The 15000-nt window shown below is 38.7% G+C and overlaps 1 protein-coding gene across 3 annotated transcripts in view; it reads left to right on the forward strand.

Annotated features, from left to right (window-relative positions):
* The window catches only part of LOC138030076 (phosphatidylinositol 3,4,5-trisphosphate 5-phosphatase 2-like), a 60497-nt gene that overhangs the window by 17002 nt on the left and 28495 nt on the right, over window positions 1-15000 (forward strand). For all 3 annotated transcript variants that reach the window (XM_068877931.1, XM_068877932.1, XM_068877933.1), the window contains 13 exons: window positions 810-879; window positions 1506-1574; window positions 1726-1820; window positions 2812-2917; window positions 4593-4708; window positions 5473-5556; window positions 6753-6870; window positions 7261-7363; window positions 8095-8227; window positions 10801-10900; window positions 11475-11560; window positions 11963-12044; window positions 14452-14535. In XM_068877931.1, the coding sequence (XP_068734032.1) occupies window positions 810-879; window positions 1506-1574; window positions 1726-1820; window positions 2812-2917; window positions 4593-4708; window positions 5473-5556; window positions 6753-6870; window positions 7261-7363; window positions 8095-8227; window positions 10801-10900; window positions 11475-11560; window positions 11963-12044; window positions 14452-14535 (1246 nt within the window). The remainder of the gene's footprint in view (window positions 1-809; window positions 880-1505; window positions 1575-1725; window positions 1821-2811; window positions 2918-4592; window positions 4709-5472; window positions 5557-6752; window positions 6871-7260; window positions 7364-8094; window positions 8228-10800; window positions 10901-11474; window positions 11561-11962; window positions 12045-14451; window positions 14536-15000) is intronic.

Here is a 15000-nt window from a genome sequence, read left to right on the forward strand (position 1 = left end):
GAGTGAGACATGGAAATTCTTGCAAATACAAGTGGCTATAATTTGGTCCATCTGTTGAAAAAATCTGAAAAGTCCTGAGCCTTCATTTATTTGTCTTCTTTGGCTGTGGTTTCACAAAATGATCAAAATATGGAAAAAATCAAATAAAGTAAGTGAATTATTTTGGACATAAACAAAACTATTCAGAATTGTAGTGAACGGTTTTGATGCTTAATTTATAATTCTAGCTGAATGAATTTCTTCAAGATGGAAAAAGATCATTTACAAGGGAACATGTAGAGCTCCTAAATGATAACAGTATCTGCACCAAGTATATATTAGTTATTACTACATGTAATCTGTGAACCCCTTTAATGTCAAAAATGTAAATCCTCTTAACACTGTTTTCTCAGTACCCTTGTTTTGGCACTAGCAAGTATCTTATCTCTTGACAATTCACAAAAAATTACCTTACTAATAAGTGATCATTTTCATCTTTGATATAATACATAAAGAGTCCGTTTGATTGACCGGGTGGCCTATTCTGGAATACTGATTCAGATGAAGAATTTATGTGATATGTTTTAAAATAGCATAGCAGGTGTTTGACAATTTTAATGTGAATCTCTGTATTAAAAAACAAAGGATTCCTAACTTCTATTCCATGTATTTGTATTCTGGAATGTGGTCAATTTAACGCACCCATAATATGTTTGGTGAAATTGAAATGATTATTTTAAGGAGAAATTAGATGCTCATACTGTCTGCTAATTATGCCCTCCACTCTTTTAAGGACTTCTACAACTTGACACTCATGATTTCAATTTAAGGTCATGACTCAAGGAATAGCAACAAGCAGCTTCAAGAACAAGCTGTACATTTTAGTTAATTATGCAGAAGGTGATAAAAATGTGGTAACCATTTTGTAACTATTTTCTGTTGCTTTGTTTTAAATCTGTTTTTGTAAAACATTGGCATCTAGTTGGAGCTGTCTCCAGTCAGTTCATTTTACTGTCCACTTCCTAGTTCCTCCAGATATTTCCAGGATCTTAGTAGTACTGAGATGCATTTTCCTCTGACCATTCTCTTACAACTACAGGTCCTTCTGTACCTTTCTGACTTTCCGTAAATATAGGCAACAAATCTCACAAAGGTTCCTCGTAACTATATATCCTCCTTTTGGACATTATTATGTCCAGGGATTATTGAAGACACCCCAAAGTTTTCCTCTTAGTCTAAATTACCAAGTGCATGTACCTCTATACAACCATATAGTGTGCCTGGCCGGGCTATAGAAGGTGTTATATTAGAGGCTGCTTGGGTAATCTGTCTGCTTGAGATCGGGAGACACTTTGCCACATTTACCACCTTTTTCCTGGACATAGGTGAAGTTAATATTGAGATGAAAAATTATTAGACACTTCGTCTTGTGTTTTTCTCAGCTTAATTGCCTCATTTTCTCTTAACATGTCTTCCCCTTTTGTGAAGTTAGTAGGATATACATGGTTTCATCTGATTTTCCTCAGGTAAAATCTCATTTCCAAAGAATTTAAATGACCCTTTAGAAGCTAATAATACTGTGGATCAGAGCAAAGGTAGTTTATATGTTTACAAAATTAATGTTTTGTTGTGTAAATTAATATGGTTGATTTGGCACAATTTAATTGAATTATGAAAAGTGATCACTTGTTACAATGCTTAGAGCCCTTTCATAAAACAGAAATTTCCATTGTCTCTTTTGTCCAGTTGTTCAGCTTGTAAAGTCAAAAGATAACATCAAGAGACTACAAATTAAGATAGAGTCTAAACCAGCCAAGGACTTTGAGTTTGATGATGGAAAGGTATGTTAAAATCTAAGGACATTTAGACCTATTTGTGTATTGCAATAGACCATTTTGCAGTTGTAGCTTTAGTTAAGTGGCCTAAGAATCAAAGCGAGGCTGCCGGTGACCCTGTTTTGATACAAACCGTTGTGCTTTTCTAATGGTAATATATATAATTAATGCAGACTAATTAGAATTACAACAACACAATTTACATGATAAAAGCAGTGGGGTCTAGCAACCTCACAGCCATTCATAGGGGAAGTCACTGAGCAAACAACTGTAAAATGGCATATTTACCCATTTTGTTCACCAATTATCACTATAATCCAATATTTATTATTTTTAGAAGAAGTTAATGCGAAGTTACATAAGAATTTGACAGTGTATAATTTAATGCATTGCATTTAGTGTATGTATTGCACAATGTTTGCGCAATACATGATTTTTCATAAAAATCAATATAATTGTAATGGGCTTCACTGGCAGTGGGTTTTCTCATTGAATTGGTGGTTTTTGTCTTAAATTGCAATAGTTTCTATTTGAAACAAAAGTGAAGGTGTGGAATTGCAAGATGAATGAAGTTATGGGTGTAATTTTTGAGTTGAAACTGTAAAATAACAAAGTAACATTGGCATACTAGTAAATCTGGATTAATTAAGGAGATACAGGTACAAGAAACTTCTACGTGGTGTGGTGCTTAATATTATTAGTGAGTGCAAGTTGGTGGTGAAGTTTAATTTTAAAAGGGGAATCCCTCTTGCCTATGCTACCAGTAAATACCTGTATAGTTCTTTCTAAGTTCACTCTTGCTCATCCAGTGTAAGACGATTCTCAGATCTTATTGGAAAATTAAAATAGAGAATGGCCACTGCAAGCAGGTTTTCTTCATGGGAGAACCCATATGCCAGTCCTCAGAATGTTAGCCTTATCTTAACCCTCCACCTAAAAAGAATTGTCACCCAAATGCTATAAAATGTGAATTACAGATCTAAAATTTTCGTTTCAGTCTAGAGAAGTTTTTTGTCAACTTGTTCAACAAATGAAGAATCAGCATTCTAACTCTAACACCATAAGAAATCAGGCTTCAGTTTTCATTGGAACTTGGAACATGGGTATGCAAAAACATACATTAAAACACTATGCCAATTTACTGGAGGGTAGGTACTGTAAAGGTAGCAACAGAGGAGGAACACTCTCCTCAGCAGCAAGGAAGTCACCATGGCAACCAAGCCACAGTCCACATCCCACGGCACCCATCAACACATCACTGAGACCAGTCTGTGGAATGTATACTTACCCTAAAACATGGAAGGGAGGGAGGGAGGGAAAAGCAAGCGAGCAAGCAACAAGGTGACTCAAGCCAAAGCACATGGCAATGCCCCTGCAAACCTCCCTGTAGTCCTCCCAGATATCACAGGAGGAACCGCTGTATTGGCTTGGTTTTTACTTTGCCTAAATGATATTTAGCCTCAGTTAACCCATTGACTCTCATTGAGGAGTGAATAGGTTAACAGATCTCTACAATAGGGGACTAGGGTTGCTAAAGGATGGGCTAATTGGTCAAAATGCACTCCTATGGCAAATTTGATTTTGGCTCATCTGCTGCAGCTGCATGATGCCACAACAGAACTGAGGTTACAGTATATTGGTTCTCTTTCTTCAGTTTTTAGTTCTCAGCAAAACCTAATGTGCAACTTATTCCAGATGTTTGCGGGGTGTGTTCTAAGGTGGAGAGGGTGTCAAATGTGCTTTGTCTGAATTTATTTTCCAAATGGTTGATCTTCATCCTTTGTTGTACTTGTGAATATGAAAAGGTTAGCCCCGGGCGATCATCGTCTCGCTTATGGGTGTAAATTTCAGATTTTGTTTCTCTTAGAGTGTTCTTGGGAAAACGCCATCTTACATGTACCGGCATGTACATGTAGCCCATATGTAGCTGTGAAGGTATAATTTGGGGTTTCATGTGAAGAAATATAAAAATATATATTTAACTCATTGACATCCAACCCGGCCGAAACCGGCCAGACTTAGGGTGCGTTCGATTGACCGTATTCCGAAATAGGAATACATGGAATATAAGTTAGAAATCCTTCGTTTTTATGGAGATTCACATTAAAATTGTCAGATACATGTAGATGCTAAAATGCTATTTTAAACATGTTTTTGTTATCCTTGCTGCTTCGAAACGCGCCAAACATACAGTTTTAATCATCATTCTACATATTCTTATTCTGGAATAGAGTCAATCGAACGCTCCCTTAGTATTTTACTCTGTCTAACACCAGACGATTTTACTCGTCAATGGGGAACCCCTGGGAGTCAATGGGTTAATAATTACGTTTTGAATAATTATGGTCGCTTTTAGGGGCAAAGAAATCCTGGACGAAGCCCAGATTGGTCTCCTTCAGGGGTTTAATTCAAAATTTCTGATGAGCATCCCAATCCCTTCCTTGGCCAAGTGCTCCCCCCCCCCCCCCCCCCCCACTCCATCCCAGGAAGGTTAGATAGCTGTTTTTGCACAGTGAGAGAACTTTGCTTCCATTAATGTGAATCCAAGAGCTTTTTGTCCATGCTCACAGCTTTCCAATTTAAATGTACGGTAGCTACTAAGTTGGGTTGTGTTATTTACCAGGACCACACTCCACTCGACCATCAAAGACATTAAATACCTACATGTATTTATCATAAAATAATCAAAAAATTAAGCGCTTGACCTTTCAGATTCTGTAATAATGCTGCAATCACATGCACAGTAACCAAAGTTTTTGATAAATTTCCCGCTTTCAGGAAATGCAAATCCACCTTCTGAAATAAAGTCATGGTTCAAGTGCCAAGGCAAAGGAAAAACTATGGATATTAGCTTAGCTCAGTTCCCCCATGACATTTACGCAATTGGAACACAGGTATTAGGGATGACTTGCTAGCCTTGTTTGTTCTACATTCTGAATCCCATTCAAGATGTCAATATCATTCCCAGGGCCGTCTCTTTTGCAACAAGAGAGACCGTGGGAACAAGGTTGTCAAGATGTCTACCTACCATCTTGTTCAGAAGGAGAGTTTTTCTGCTTGCAAACGATTTCTAATCAAGTGCCACAGCACTTTGCAGCCACAGGCCGTACATGAAGTCTTCAGGTCACAGTTTTTTTTTTTCAAGGCAGACCACATACATGATGATTAGCAAAAATGATCACTCCTGCCAAACTTCAGAAATAGTGGGTGCGACAAAAACAAGGCCTGAAATACAAACCGTTACTGTGCATTGATGAAGTATAATTTCACTGTATCCAATACATATATAGCAGGAAATAAGACCAGTCACTGGTGCTACTTCTTGTTAACATTATTCTCATTCATTAAAATGCACTTCACTGCATAATTTGTATAATGCTGTGGCATTTGTAAATTAAAGTTTGAAGCTTACCACGTATAGGAAAGATCATGTTATTAGTGAAACAACCATGTGAAGACAACAAACTGAGAAAAGGGATTGGTACCACACAACATAAATCCAAGTTGGTGGTCATGATCAGAGTGCCAGATCAAGCAGACCACCAAAATACAAATCCAACACTTTAACCTCGATCTGGGTCACTGGGCAAAATTTTGGGACTTGGCCATCTTACATATTGCTGACTGACCTGAAGTCTGATTTATGCGTTGATTTCAGGAATGCCCTGTTGGTGAAAAAGACTGGATTGTTAGGATTAAAGAGCAACTCAAAAAGCTGTTTCCTAAGAAAGAATTTTACCTGGTAAAGTGAAACGTAACAATGTAATAGACATCTTAATGTACAAACCCTCCAATATTAGTTAATTGCTGTTGTACATGTTTGTTTAAGCTGACACGAGGAAAGAGGGGAGGGTCAGTTTTTAATGCATGGTCACAAATAGATCAGTCATAGAGCAGTTTTCAATTCAGTGTCGAAAGTAATTAGTGAATTGCTTTGGTTTCGCATTACGTCACTCAGTGATTGGTTGAAAGTTCTCGTGCCACTTTTTCAACCAATCAGAAGTGAAACCAAAAACAATCGTGGCTCACGTGCTCGTGCACATTTTCCCGTGCTTTGTGTCGGCTATATGTAATTACTTTGAGTTTTGATTGGTTTACAGGATTGTCTCTGTCCTTTTTAATTGGCCAAAGTAATTACTTTGGTTTTGGTTTTACGACACTCGATTGAAACTCACTCTAACGTGCACATGTGTTAAAGTCATAATTATTGCATTCTCAAAGCAGTTATGGTAAATACAAGGGTTCAAGAGGATTTTTCATGATCGTGTCACTTTACTAAACAGTTGCTCTTATTATGTACCATACTCATTATTTCATTTTTCTGCATTTGTTCAAATTCTGTGGTCCAGAAATAACTTTAATTGTTTTTATTTGCTTCTCCTGGAGACAAACTATTTACAATTCATTATGCCGGCAATACTCCCTGAAAAAAGGAAGTTTGATTAAGTACATGTAGGGCAGGACAACCAGAAAACAACAACCATCGTTATCATATATATATGAGAAGCCATACCTAGTGTATTTTATTTTCTGAGACATTCCAATTTTCTCTCATTTTTAAAAATTTTAATTAGGAATTTGTAATGCCTTTTAATTTTTGCTTGAATTTCCTCTATTTTTCGCTACAGTTTTGAATTTTTGAAGTTCTGGGTTATGATGTACAGTAAACAGTATAGTTTTTCTCTCTTCTCTTCTTTTCTTTCAAATTTTCCTAGTTTGTTTCTTCTCTTCTCATACTCTCCTCCTGTCCTCTCCCTCCTTTCCATTTCTCTACTCTCCTCTTCTCCCAAGGTCTGCCTTTCTGTCCCTGTCTTGCTCTGGGGGGGTAAGGATATATTATGTTTGTCCCAAACTAATTCTGCAGGAATCAACCTATCTCTTTGTGCATGCATTGTCTTTTGTATCAATGAAAACCAACAATACTCTTTCTCCCTTCAGGTCGGAGTTTGTTCCTTGTGGAGCATTCGGCTGGTTGTTTTTGCAAATCAAGTGATAAGGCACATGATATCACATGTACAGCTGTCTAGTGTCAAAACAGGGATAGCCAATGCTCTTGGTAAGCTTTTCATCTAGAATAAGAGTTTCAGGAGAACCGGGACACAAAAGTAACCCGAACCTCCAATTCCACCACACCGATCCTCCCCACCACCCCTTGTGATTTCATCCTCATTAAATGCAATGAACAAAACCATGTATTTCCTGAAGTTAAAATGACTTAGGACTTAACCAGTCTGGCCTGGGTTGCTCGAAGCATGGTTAATGCAAACTAGCATTAAATGCCATCGGGGATCCTATAGGTTTTGATACCTCCTAACCAACAGTTACAACAAACCAGTCTTCAAACAAACGGCCCCTGGTGTCAAGCTGATAATTGAGTTGTGTAGATCAGTAGTTATGTGGTTAACATTTCGAACTACTTTCTTTCCTTTCTTTTGCTGATTCTAAGGGAACAAAGGTGGAGTGGGTATTTCATTTTCGTTTGGCCCACTGTCCCTATGCTTTGTTAATTGTCATTTGGCAGCAAGAAGCACACCTGCCAGAGTTCTGAGGTTAGTTGCTTTGTTAATTTTGATTTGCATCTAGAATATTTCCTTCATAAATTCTGTGAGGGCGCATGGCATAGGATAAGAGTAATTAGAAACTTCAGGCTGTTTTGGGTCCATATTTTGATTGAGATCATGTTATCTAAAGAGTATTTGAAGCACAATATAGAGGTCACATGTTCAAATCCTGTTTGAATATTCATTATTTCTTTTTGATTATTAACAGTGGGTGCCTGTGAACTAGCTTGATACCTTAGTGCACTTCCACTATAAAACAAATTGTTATATAGCTGAAATTTTTCCCTCAACATCACACGCTCTCATTGGTTTAATACGTCAAGGTCACATGACATCTAACACTGAAACTGTTTCCCGCCAAAAGTCTCTGAGTGGGCAACAGTGCAAAGTCTATGATGTCAGAGGGTAACAGTGCACTGTTACCCGAAATGTTGACCGATGACTGCTGTTGTTGTTGTCATTGCACGTTTTTCTTTTTGTGCTATATAACAGATCACCTAATGACTGGTCCCGAGGGAAACAGTTCATTTTGTTTCCCTCGAATTTCAATGTTTCCCTCAGCTGCGCCTCAGGGAAACATTGAGATTCTTGGAAAACAAAATGAACTGTTTCCCTCGGGATTAGTCATTAAGTGTTTAGTATTTACGTGTTACCACTATTGAGTACAATTATATTGACCCATCGTTAAAAATCAGTTCTTTTATTTGTTGTTGTAACAGGAGGAATCAAAATTTTCTTGACATCTTAAATGGACTCAATCTTGGTCAGAGAAGTGTGTTTGGTATTGCTCATCAGTTTCACCATGTGTTCTGGTTTGGCGACCTCAACTACAGGGTCAATTTGGACGTTGAGGTGAGGAGATGTGCTTGTTCTGCAAGGTTTCTCCTTCAAGAAGTTTCACTACCAGTCTTCTCGCCGCTGAATCTCTTGTCACCTCACCACTCGCCACGATTCAGTTTGTTGGACAAAACCAAAGTAGCGGTATTTTTTGTTCTGGAAGCGTGACAGTTGTGATGGCAAGCTGGTTGATGTCAATCAATCAATCAATCAATCGATCAATCAATAAGTTTATTGTATTTGAAAATGACATAATAGAGTCCTAGGTGACCCACAATAGCCCACTTTTGATACATTCAAATTCAGTCCTAAACAAAAGGCATCATCTAGAGGCTCTGGGGAATAAATATAAGGATTTGTATGAGTTTATTCCCCAGAGCCTCGAGATGATGTTTAGGACTGAATTTCAATATATGCAAAGTGGGCTATTAGCAATGCTATTCTGGGTGGGCCACCTTTCTAAAACAAGTAGTGTCTGTTAATAAAAGAAAATCAAACGCATATATTAAATACAGCAAGTGTCGAGTCTTCTAGGTGAAGAGATGACTGTAAACTGTTGCACAGGAAACATTCACTCAAAGTTTCTAACTCTTGGATTCCGGGGGTCCAATATCAAGGCCTTGAACTGAAGTATTTGAAAGTGCTTTTGGTCCTTCAAAGTTCTTAATTTTTCACTAATACATGTATCTATAAAATATAAAGGCCTTTAATGCTTACTTAGTACAGCTGTATCATTCTGAAAAGACAACAAAGAACGTCTCCAGTGGCTTATGAAATGTGTTAAAACATCATTTTGTGCTCAAAACGTGGAATCTGTATTGAAATTACAGAATGACCGCGCAGAATACTAAATAACGTCATCATCATCATCATAGCAGCCTGTCGTGGGCAACAGTGGCTGTTTCATTTAGGTCTGATCAGATTCCTCCACACAGCTCTGTCCTTAGCCTTCTGCTGCCAGGAACTCCTGTCTATGTCCAACTTCTCCAAGTTTCTTTTTAAATCTGAGCCTTGGTCTACCCTGATTGCGTTTGCCCTCGCATAACTGTGAGTAGAGTAACTGCCGAGGGAGACGCTGGTGGCCCATCAGGGGCACCCAACGAGAATATAGTTCAAAACCACTTAAACATAACGTTCTTAAACGTATTTTAGTATATAAACGGTAGATATAGGCATATTTTTATCCCCTAAAAAGTTTTTATCTGTTCGGATTCCCTAGCTGAAAGTCTAGTGATCCGAAAATTATAGGGATCAAAACTTACCTTTTCGAAAATTTTAGCCAGAAAAAAGGCTCCCGAAAATTCTAGGTGACCTTTTTAGGGTAAAAATCCGGTAAAAATGGGCAATTATACCATGTTTTAGATGTTCGAAAATCCTAGGACAGGCAGGCAAGCAAGAAATTTTACAACAAATGTTGCGAAAATTCTAGATCTCGAATCGTCTTCCGAACAGATATTTTCCGAAAATTGACGTTGGGTGCCCCTGGCCCATCCTCTCAACTTGTCCGAGCCAACTCAGGTTCATCTGTATTAGCATGTCCTCCATTAATGGTACACCAGCTCGTTTCAACACTTCTATGTTGGTTATCTTGTCTTTCCATGAGATATTCATTATGGCTTGAAGGTGTCTCATCATGTACGCGTGGAGATCCTTCACCTACACTCTGTAAACAGTCCAAGTTTCAGCACCATACAATAGAGTAGCCAGTACTGTCGCTCTGCACACTTTGCATTTCACACGGATAGACACATGTCGATTGTTCCACAGTCTCTCCCTCAAGTTTCCAAACACAGCACTCGCTCTTCCCATTCTGAGAGATAGTTCATCCTCCAGCCTGGCATTCTCTGAAACAGTACTCCCCAAATACTTGAAAGTCTTGCACTTGACTAGTGGCTCTGTACCAATGCTGATCTCTTCTGGTAGTGATGTTGATGATTGGAACTTTGGTGGTTGATAAAGGCACTCTGTCTTCTTGATGTTGATTTGGAGGCTGAATTGACTAAGCTGCTCTTGCGAATTTCTCCACTAAAGATTGCATATCTTTCACACGCTAAATAACGTACTACATCATATATACGTTAATTTACTACCGACTCTAATACGGGATTGGTGGGAAATCAGTATAGGATTTACAATGGATTGCCTACGTCGTGCCATTTGTAAATATCCATGTAGATATCCGGCTTCTATTTTGTCGGTCGTGTACTTATTGACTGAGTTCAGGGACTGTAACGAACCTTGATCTTTGCCCACTCGAACACTAGACAATTGAAGCGAAAAAAATACGAGTTGCTTGAAGTGATCTTACGTTAGGGACTGGGAAAGAGGTAAGAAATGTACTTATTTTAATTTCTTAGTGAGCGAATCAAGTGGGAAAGCACCGACGGCATTTATGTCAAACGGGTTTGTAGAATGTGGCCTTGTAATTGACCAATCACAACACTGTCTGACATATCTGAATCACAGCAAATATGCTATCAAAGAAAGGTGTTTTAAATACATACAAAATAAATTTTGTTTTGCATTTTCTATTTATAACACCAGCTGTATCATGTACCTAATTTTTTAGGCGTGTTTTTGTACACTAGGAGGTTCTTGGTGCAGTTCAATGCAACAATTTTGGCAAGATGAAAAACAACGACCAGTTAATACAGGAAAGGCAGAAAGGAAATGTTTTGCTTGGGTTCGGTATGTAGTCAATTACAAGACAAGAGAAATGATTTCCTTTTAGTTACAAGAAAAATATAACTAAACCTTCGCCTGTGTGATTTACTGATCAAGCTGAGTGGAGAATGACACAGAGAAATGGGTTTAACAAATGAGCTGATATGGTAAATTGACCGCTGTAAAGAAATTGGAAAGCTGACGTCTCGAGCGTTAGCCCTTCATTCTAGCGAAGGGAAAAGGGGTGTTTGCCATTTGCTCTGACGAAGAGCTAATGCTCGAAGCTTCAGCTTTCGAGTTTCTCTACAGTGGTCAATTTACCATATCAACTCGTCGATAAACTAATTAGTCGATAAACTAATTTCTCTGTGTAATTCTCCACTCAGCTTGATACAGCAGTGTATCTAGTTACATTTTTTCAGTTGATAAACCAATTTCTGTTTTATATTTCCCCACCGATGCAGTACCACAGCTTCTTTAGAAACTAAACCATTTAATTAAATGTTCCTCCTTTTAAACAGACTGAAAATTGTGCTCACTTAGCAAGGCAGTTCGTTATGTGTTACATAATCACGTTGGTTTTGATGATGTATTTCAGAGGAAGATTCAATCACCTTTCCACCAACTTACAGATACAAAAGAGGGAGTATCGAGTATACCACGCAAAAAGTCAAAAGATCAGGGGTATGCTAAATCTTATTTGTTATTTATGCAGTAGCTCCTCCAGTACTCGTAACAATATATATCCATCAATCGATTTTTCGGTTTGCTGGGAATCGTTGTTTAAGTACCAACGAATCCAGATATTTAAGACTCCACAGGGGAACCAATGCACAATGCTCTTTTCGATTAATGTAGTGTGTTGTTAAAAGAAGTGTGCAAACAGTCATATCAATGCTCGCTAGAGACATACCAACCCAGAGAGTTACCGACAAGATGGAAACCAGTTAGTTTCCTTCGAGACCATACATTAAGTTTATAATGTAGCATGAACATGCCATGTATACCTAGAATAGTCCCAATAGCATTTCCTCTCAGTACACCAGTGGTTTAGAATGGTAAAAACTAACCTTGAAAATTTCGCAGGTTCTGACAAATGTACCCTCCTGGTGTGACAGGGTGTTAAGGCATTCGTTTCCACAGTCCAAGATCACCTGTACATCATATGGTTGGTATGACTTTTGACCTTTGCATGGCCCTCTTTCCGGTGGTAAACTTGCTGTATGAACCCAGTTGTTGCCACGTCATAGTGCTTCAATACCCAGCCAAAAGCATCACAGGTTCTTTTGAAACAGTGGTCAGTTTTCTGTTTGTGCGAATCTCCCAACAAACCGCGCACCGGTGGCTTAGTTGGTTGAGCATCGGGCTGTCATGCGGGAGGTCGTGAGTTCGACTCCGGCCGGACCAACACTCATGGTCTTAAAATAACTGAGAACAAAGTGCTGCCTTTGTAATTACATCCGCAAATGGTTAAGACTTTCAAGTCTTCTCGGATAAGGACTATAAACCGTAGGCCCCGTCTCACAACCTTTCAATGCTCACAACCCAGTGGGACATAAAAGAACCCACACACTATTCGTAAAGAGTAGGGCATGGAGCTCCCGGTGTTGTGGTTAGGACTCATTTCATTCATTCATGTGCTGGGTGACATCGCTAATATACTGATAGCGGCTGCCAGCGGCGCCTATATATGCTGATGTCCGATCTCACCCATAGATCCCTTGCTTGTAAAGCGCATTTGAATATGTTAATAGAAAATGTGCTATATAAATTCACTACCATTACCATTACCTGCAAACGGATTCAATATTTCCCAACAATGTAAGGACGTACAGTGTATTAATTAAGGGAAGGATACGACCCATGACTTTGAAAACTTACAAAATTCGGCTGCCATCTTGTTTTCTACATGTTACAGTGCAACGCACCTTACCGTAGCCACCCAACAAACTTTCACATTTGCAACTACGTGTAAATGCGTCAACTCAACAACCCAGGCAACGGTGTTCAACTTACTACCGTAGGAACTTTGCAAGGAAGCGTGACTGTCAATCAAATTCGTATACCCTTATTGGCGGATAATTTGTAAGAAACTTTGTTAGGTGGCCACGGTAAGGCGCGTCGCACTGTAATGCGTTGCTATCTCCATGGAGACCATGTCAAATGTGTGTGTGTGTGTGGCTCCAACAATGTTGGAAGAGCGGTGCAAACGGGTCCAACATTGTTTCACTACGCTTCGGCGATCACCGAACAAAAGAAAAGTTAGGAGTTGTTGCCGGAAAAGTTTGACCGGTTTCAAACTTCGCGCAACAACATGCAATAGGGTGTGCAAACTGACGCAACATGTAACACCTAACATTGTTGGGAGTTGTTGACCAACAATGTTGCAATGTTGGGAGTTGTTGGCCAACGATGTTGTGTCCGTTTTGCACGGAGCCTTAGGCAACGCACTAAACCAATAATTGGTCTTGTGAGGAAAACATAGAGCAAGTGTCAATCGAGTGTCGTAAAACCAAAACCAAAGTAATTACTTTGGCCAATCAAAAAGGACGAAGACAATCCAGTAAACCAATCAAAACTCGAAGTAATTACTCGTAGCCGACACAAAGCGCGGGAAAATGTGCACGCGCGAGCCACGATTGGTTAAAAAAGTGGCGCGAAAACTTTGAACCAATCATTGGATGAAGTAATGCAAAACCAAAGCAATTCGCTAATTACTTTCGACACTCAATTGAAAACCGCTCTAATTTGTGCGAAACGTGTGGCACGCATTTTAGTGCATTTCTTTGCTGTGCCCTATTGTTATTAGACAAAAGCTCTTTGTGTCAGAACAATAGGGCAACCGTAACAATTCACAATTATTCAATACTTTTCTTGATATAAACCCTGTTTTAAAAGTAAATTTCGAACAAACTTGTTTGTAAACATAATTTCCTTCGGTTTAAACTTGGTCTGTGGTAAGAATGGAGGTTCCCTTTTACGACAGTGTTAGCGTACGAATGCAAACCTTCCATTTTATATTTTATTCAGAAAGCGCTCGTACCAACTTCTTTTTTAGGATACTTCGCCCACCTTGTATGACGTGAACGAGAGGGAATAATCGCGAAAGCAATACGACAATGCAAATTTATTGTACAAACCGAAAAGGGACGAAAAGCCATGAAATAATTTTTGCTGAAGTTGGACTGACTGACAACCACCTAAGTTTTTATTTCCACCGGTTGTTCTCGTAGCCTTTGTCGTCCCTACTAAAGCTCCCTACCACGTTTTACAATGCTCAGCGGCTTCAATGTAAAAAACACAGACCTTATTCATAAATACGGGGGGTCAATTTATAATTCTTTTGTCGAAGTGCAAATTAGCCTACCAAGCCTCGATACCATACAGTGAATTGAAGAGAATTCTTGCTCTAAAATGAGGCCTGGTAGGCTAATGTGACCGCCATTTATGAATAAGGTCTATTACACTGCATGAAGTACCTGCTCTGATGTTGTCAGCCTTAATTTGTTAGCAACTGATTATGCATCAAGATTTGTCGCGAGTCTGCGTATTTTTTGTTTTGCTTCCATGCGTAGGGTGCACAGAAAATATCCGAACAAGTGATCACTGGCCTGTCTTTTGCACTTTTAATTTCTCCTTGCCTTTCTCCGTTTCTCCAGGTATGTTTTGATATTTGTGACATGATAGGTTTATTAATTTACAAGTACAACTGAGATCTTGGAATACTCGGCTAGATAACCTACCACTTATTTTTTGTCTCCCTGCCTTCTCCGTCTCCCCGGTTATTTTTTGAGATTCATAATGATCAGGGGGGCTTCATTTGAACGTCACAACGCTAAAACAAAGCATTTAAAAAAAGAATAAATTTAACAAAAACGATTAGAGTGTGGATGGTGTTTTGCCAAATCTACTGAGTTTCTGCTTTTAAAGCTACGTGAAACGATTAAATCACTCTTATGCTTCAATAATATGGTCGTCCGAAGTAAAATTAATGTAAAATTTTGTTGGCCTTCCTTGCACTAAAAAGTGAATACATTTCCTCTAAAAATCCTTTTTTCAAGTAAGTCACAAAAAAAATTGGAATCAAAGATAAGGACACATGAACAAACTGTTATAAAAAAAGG

The sequence above is a fragment of the Montipora capricornis genome, chromosome 13 (assembly GCF_036669925.1).
Source record: "Montipora capricornis isolate CH-2021 chromosome 13, ASM3666992v2, whole genome shotgun sequence".
NCBI lineage: Eukaryota > Metazoa > Cnidaria > Anthozoa > Scleractinia > Acroporidae > Montipora > Montipora capricornis.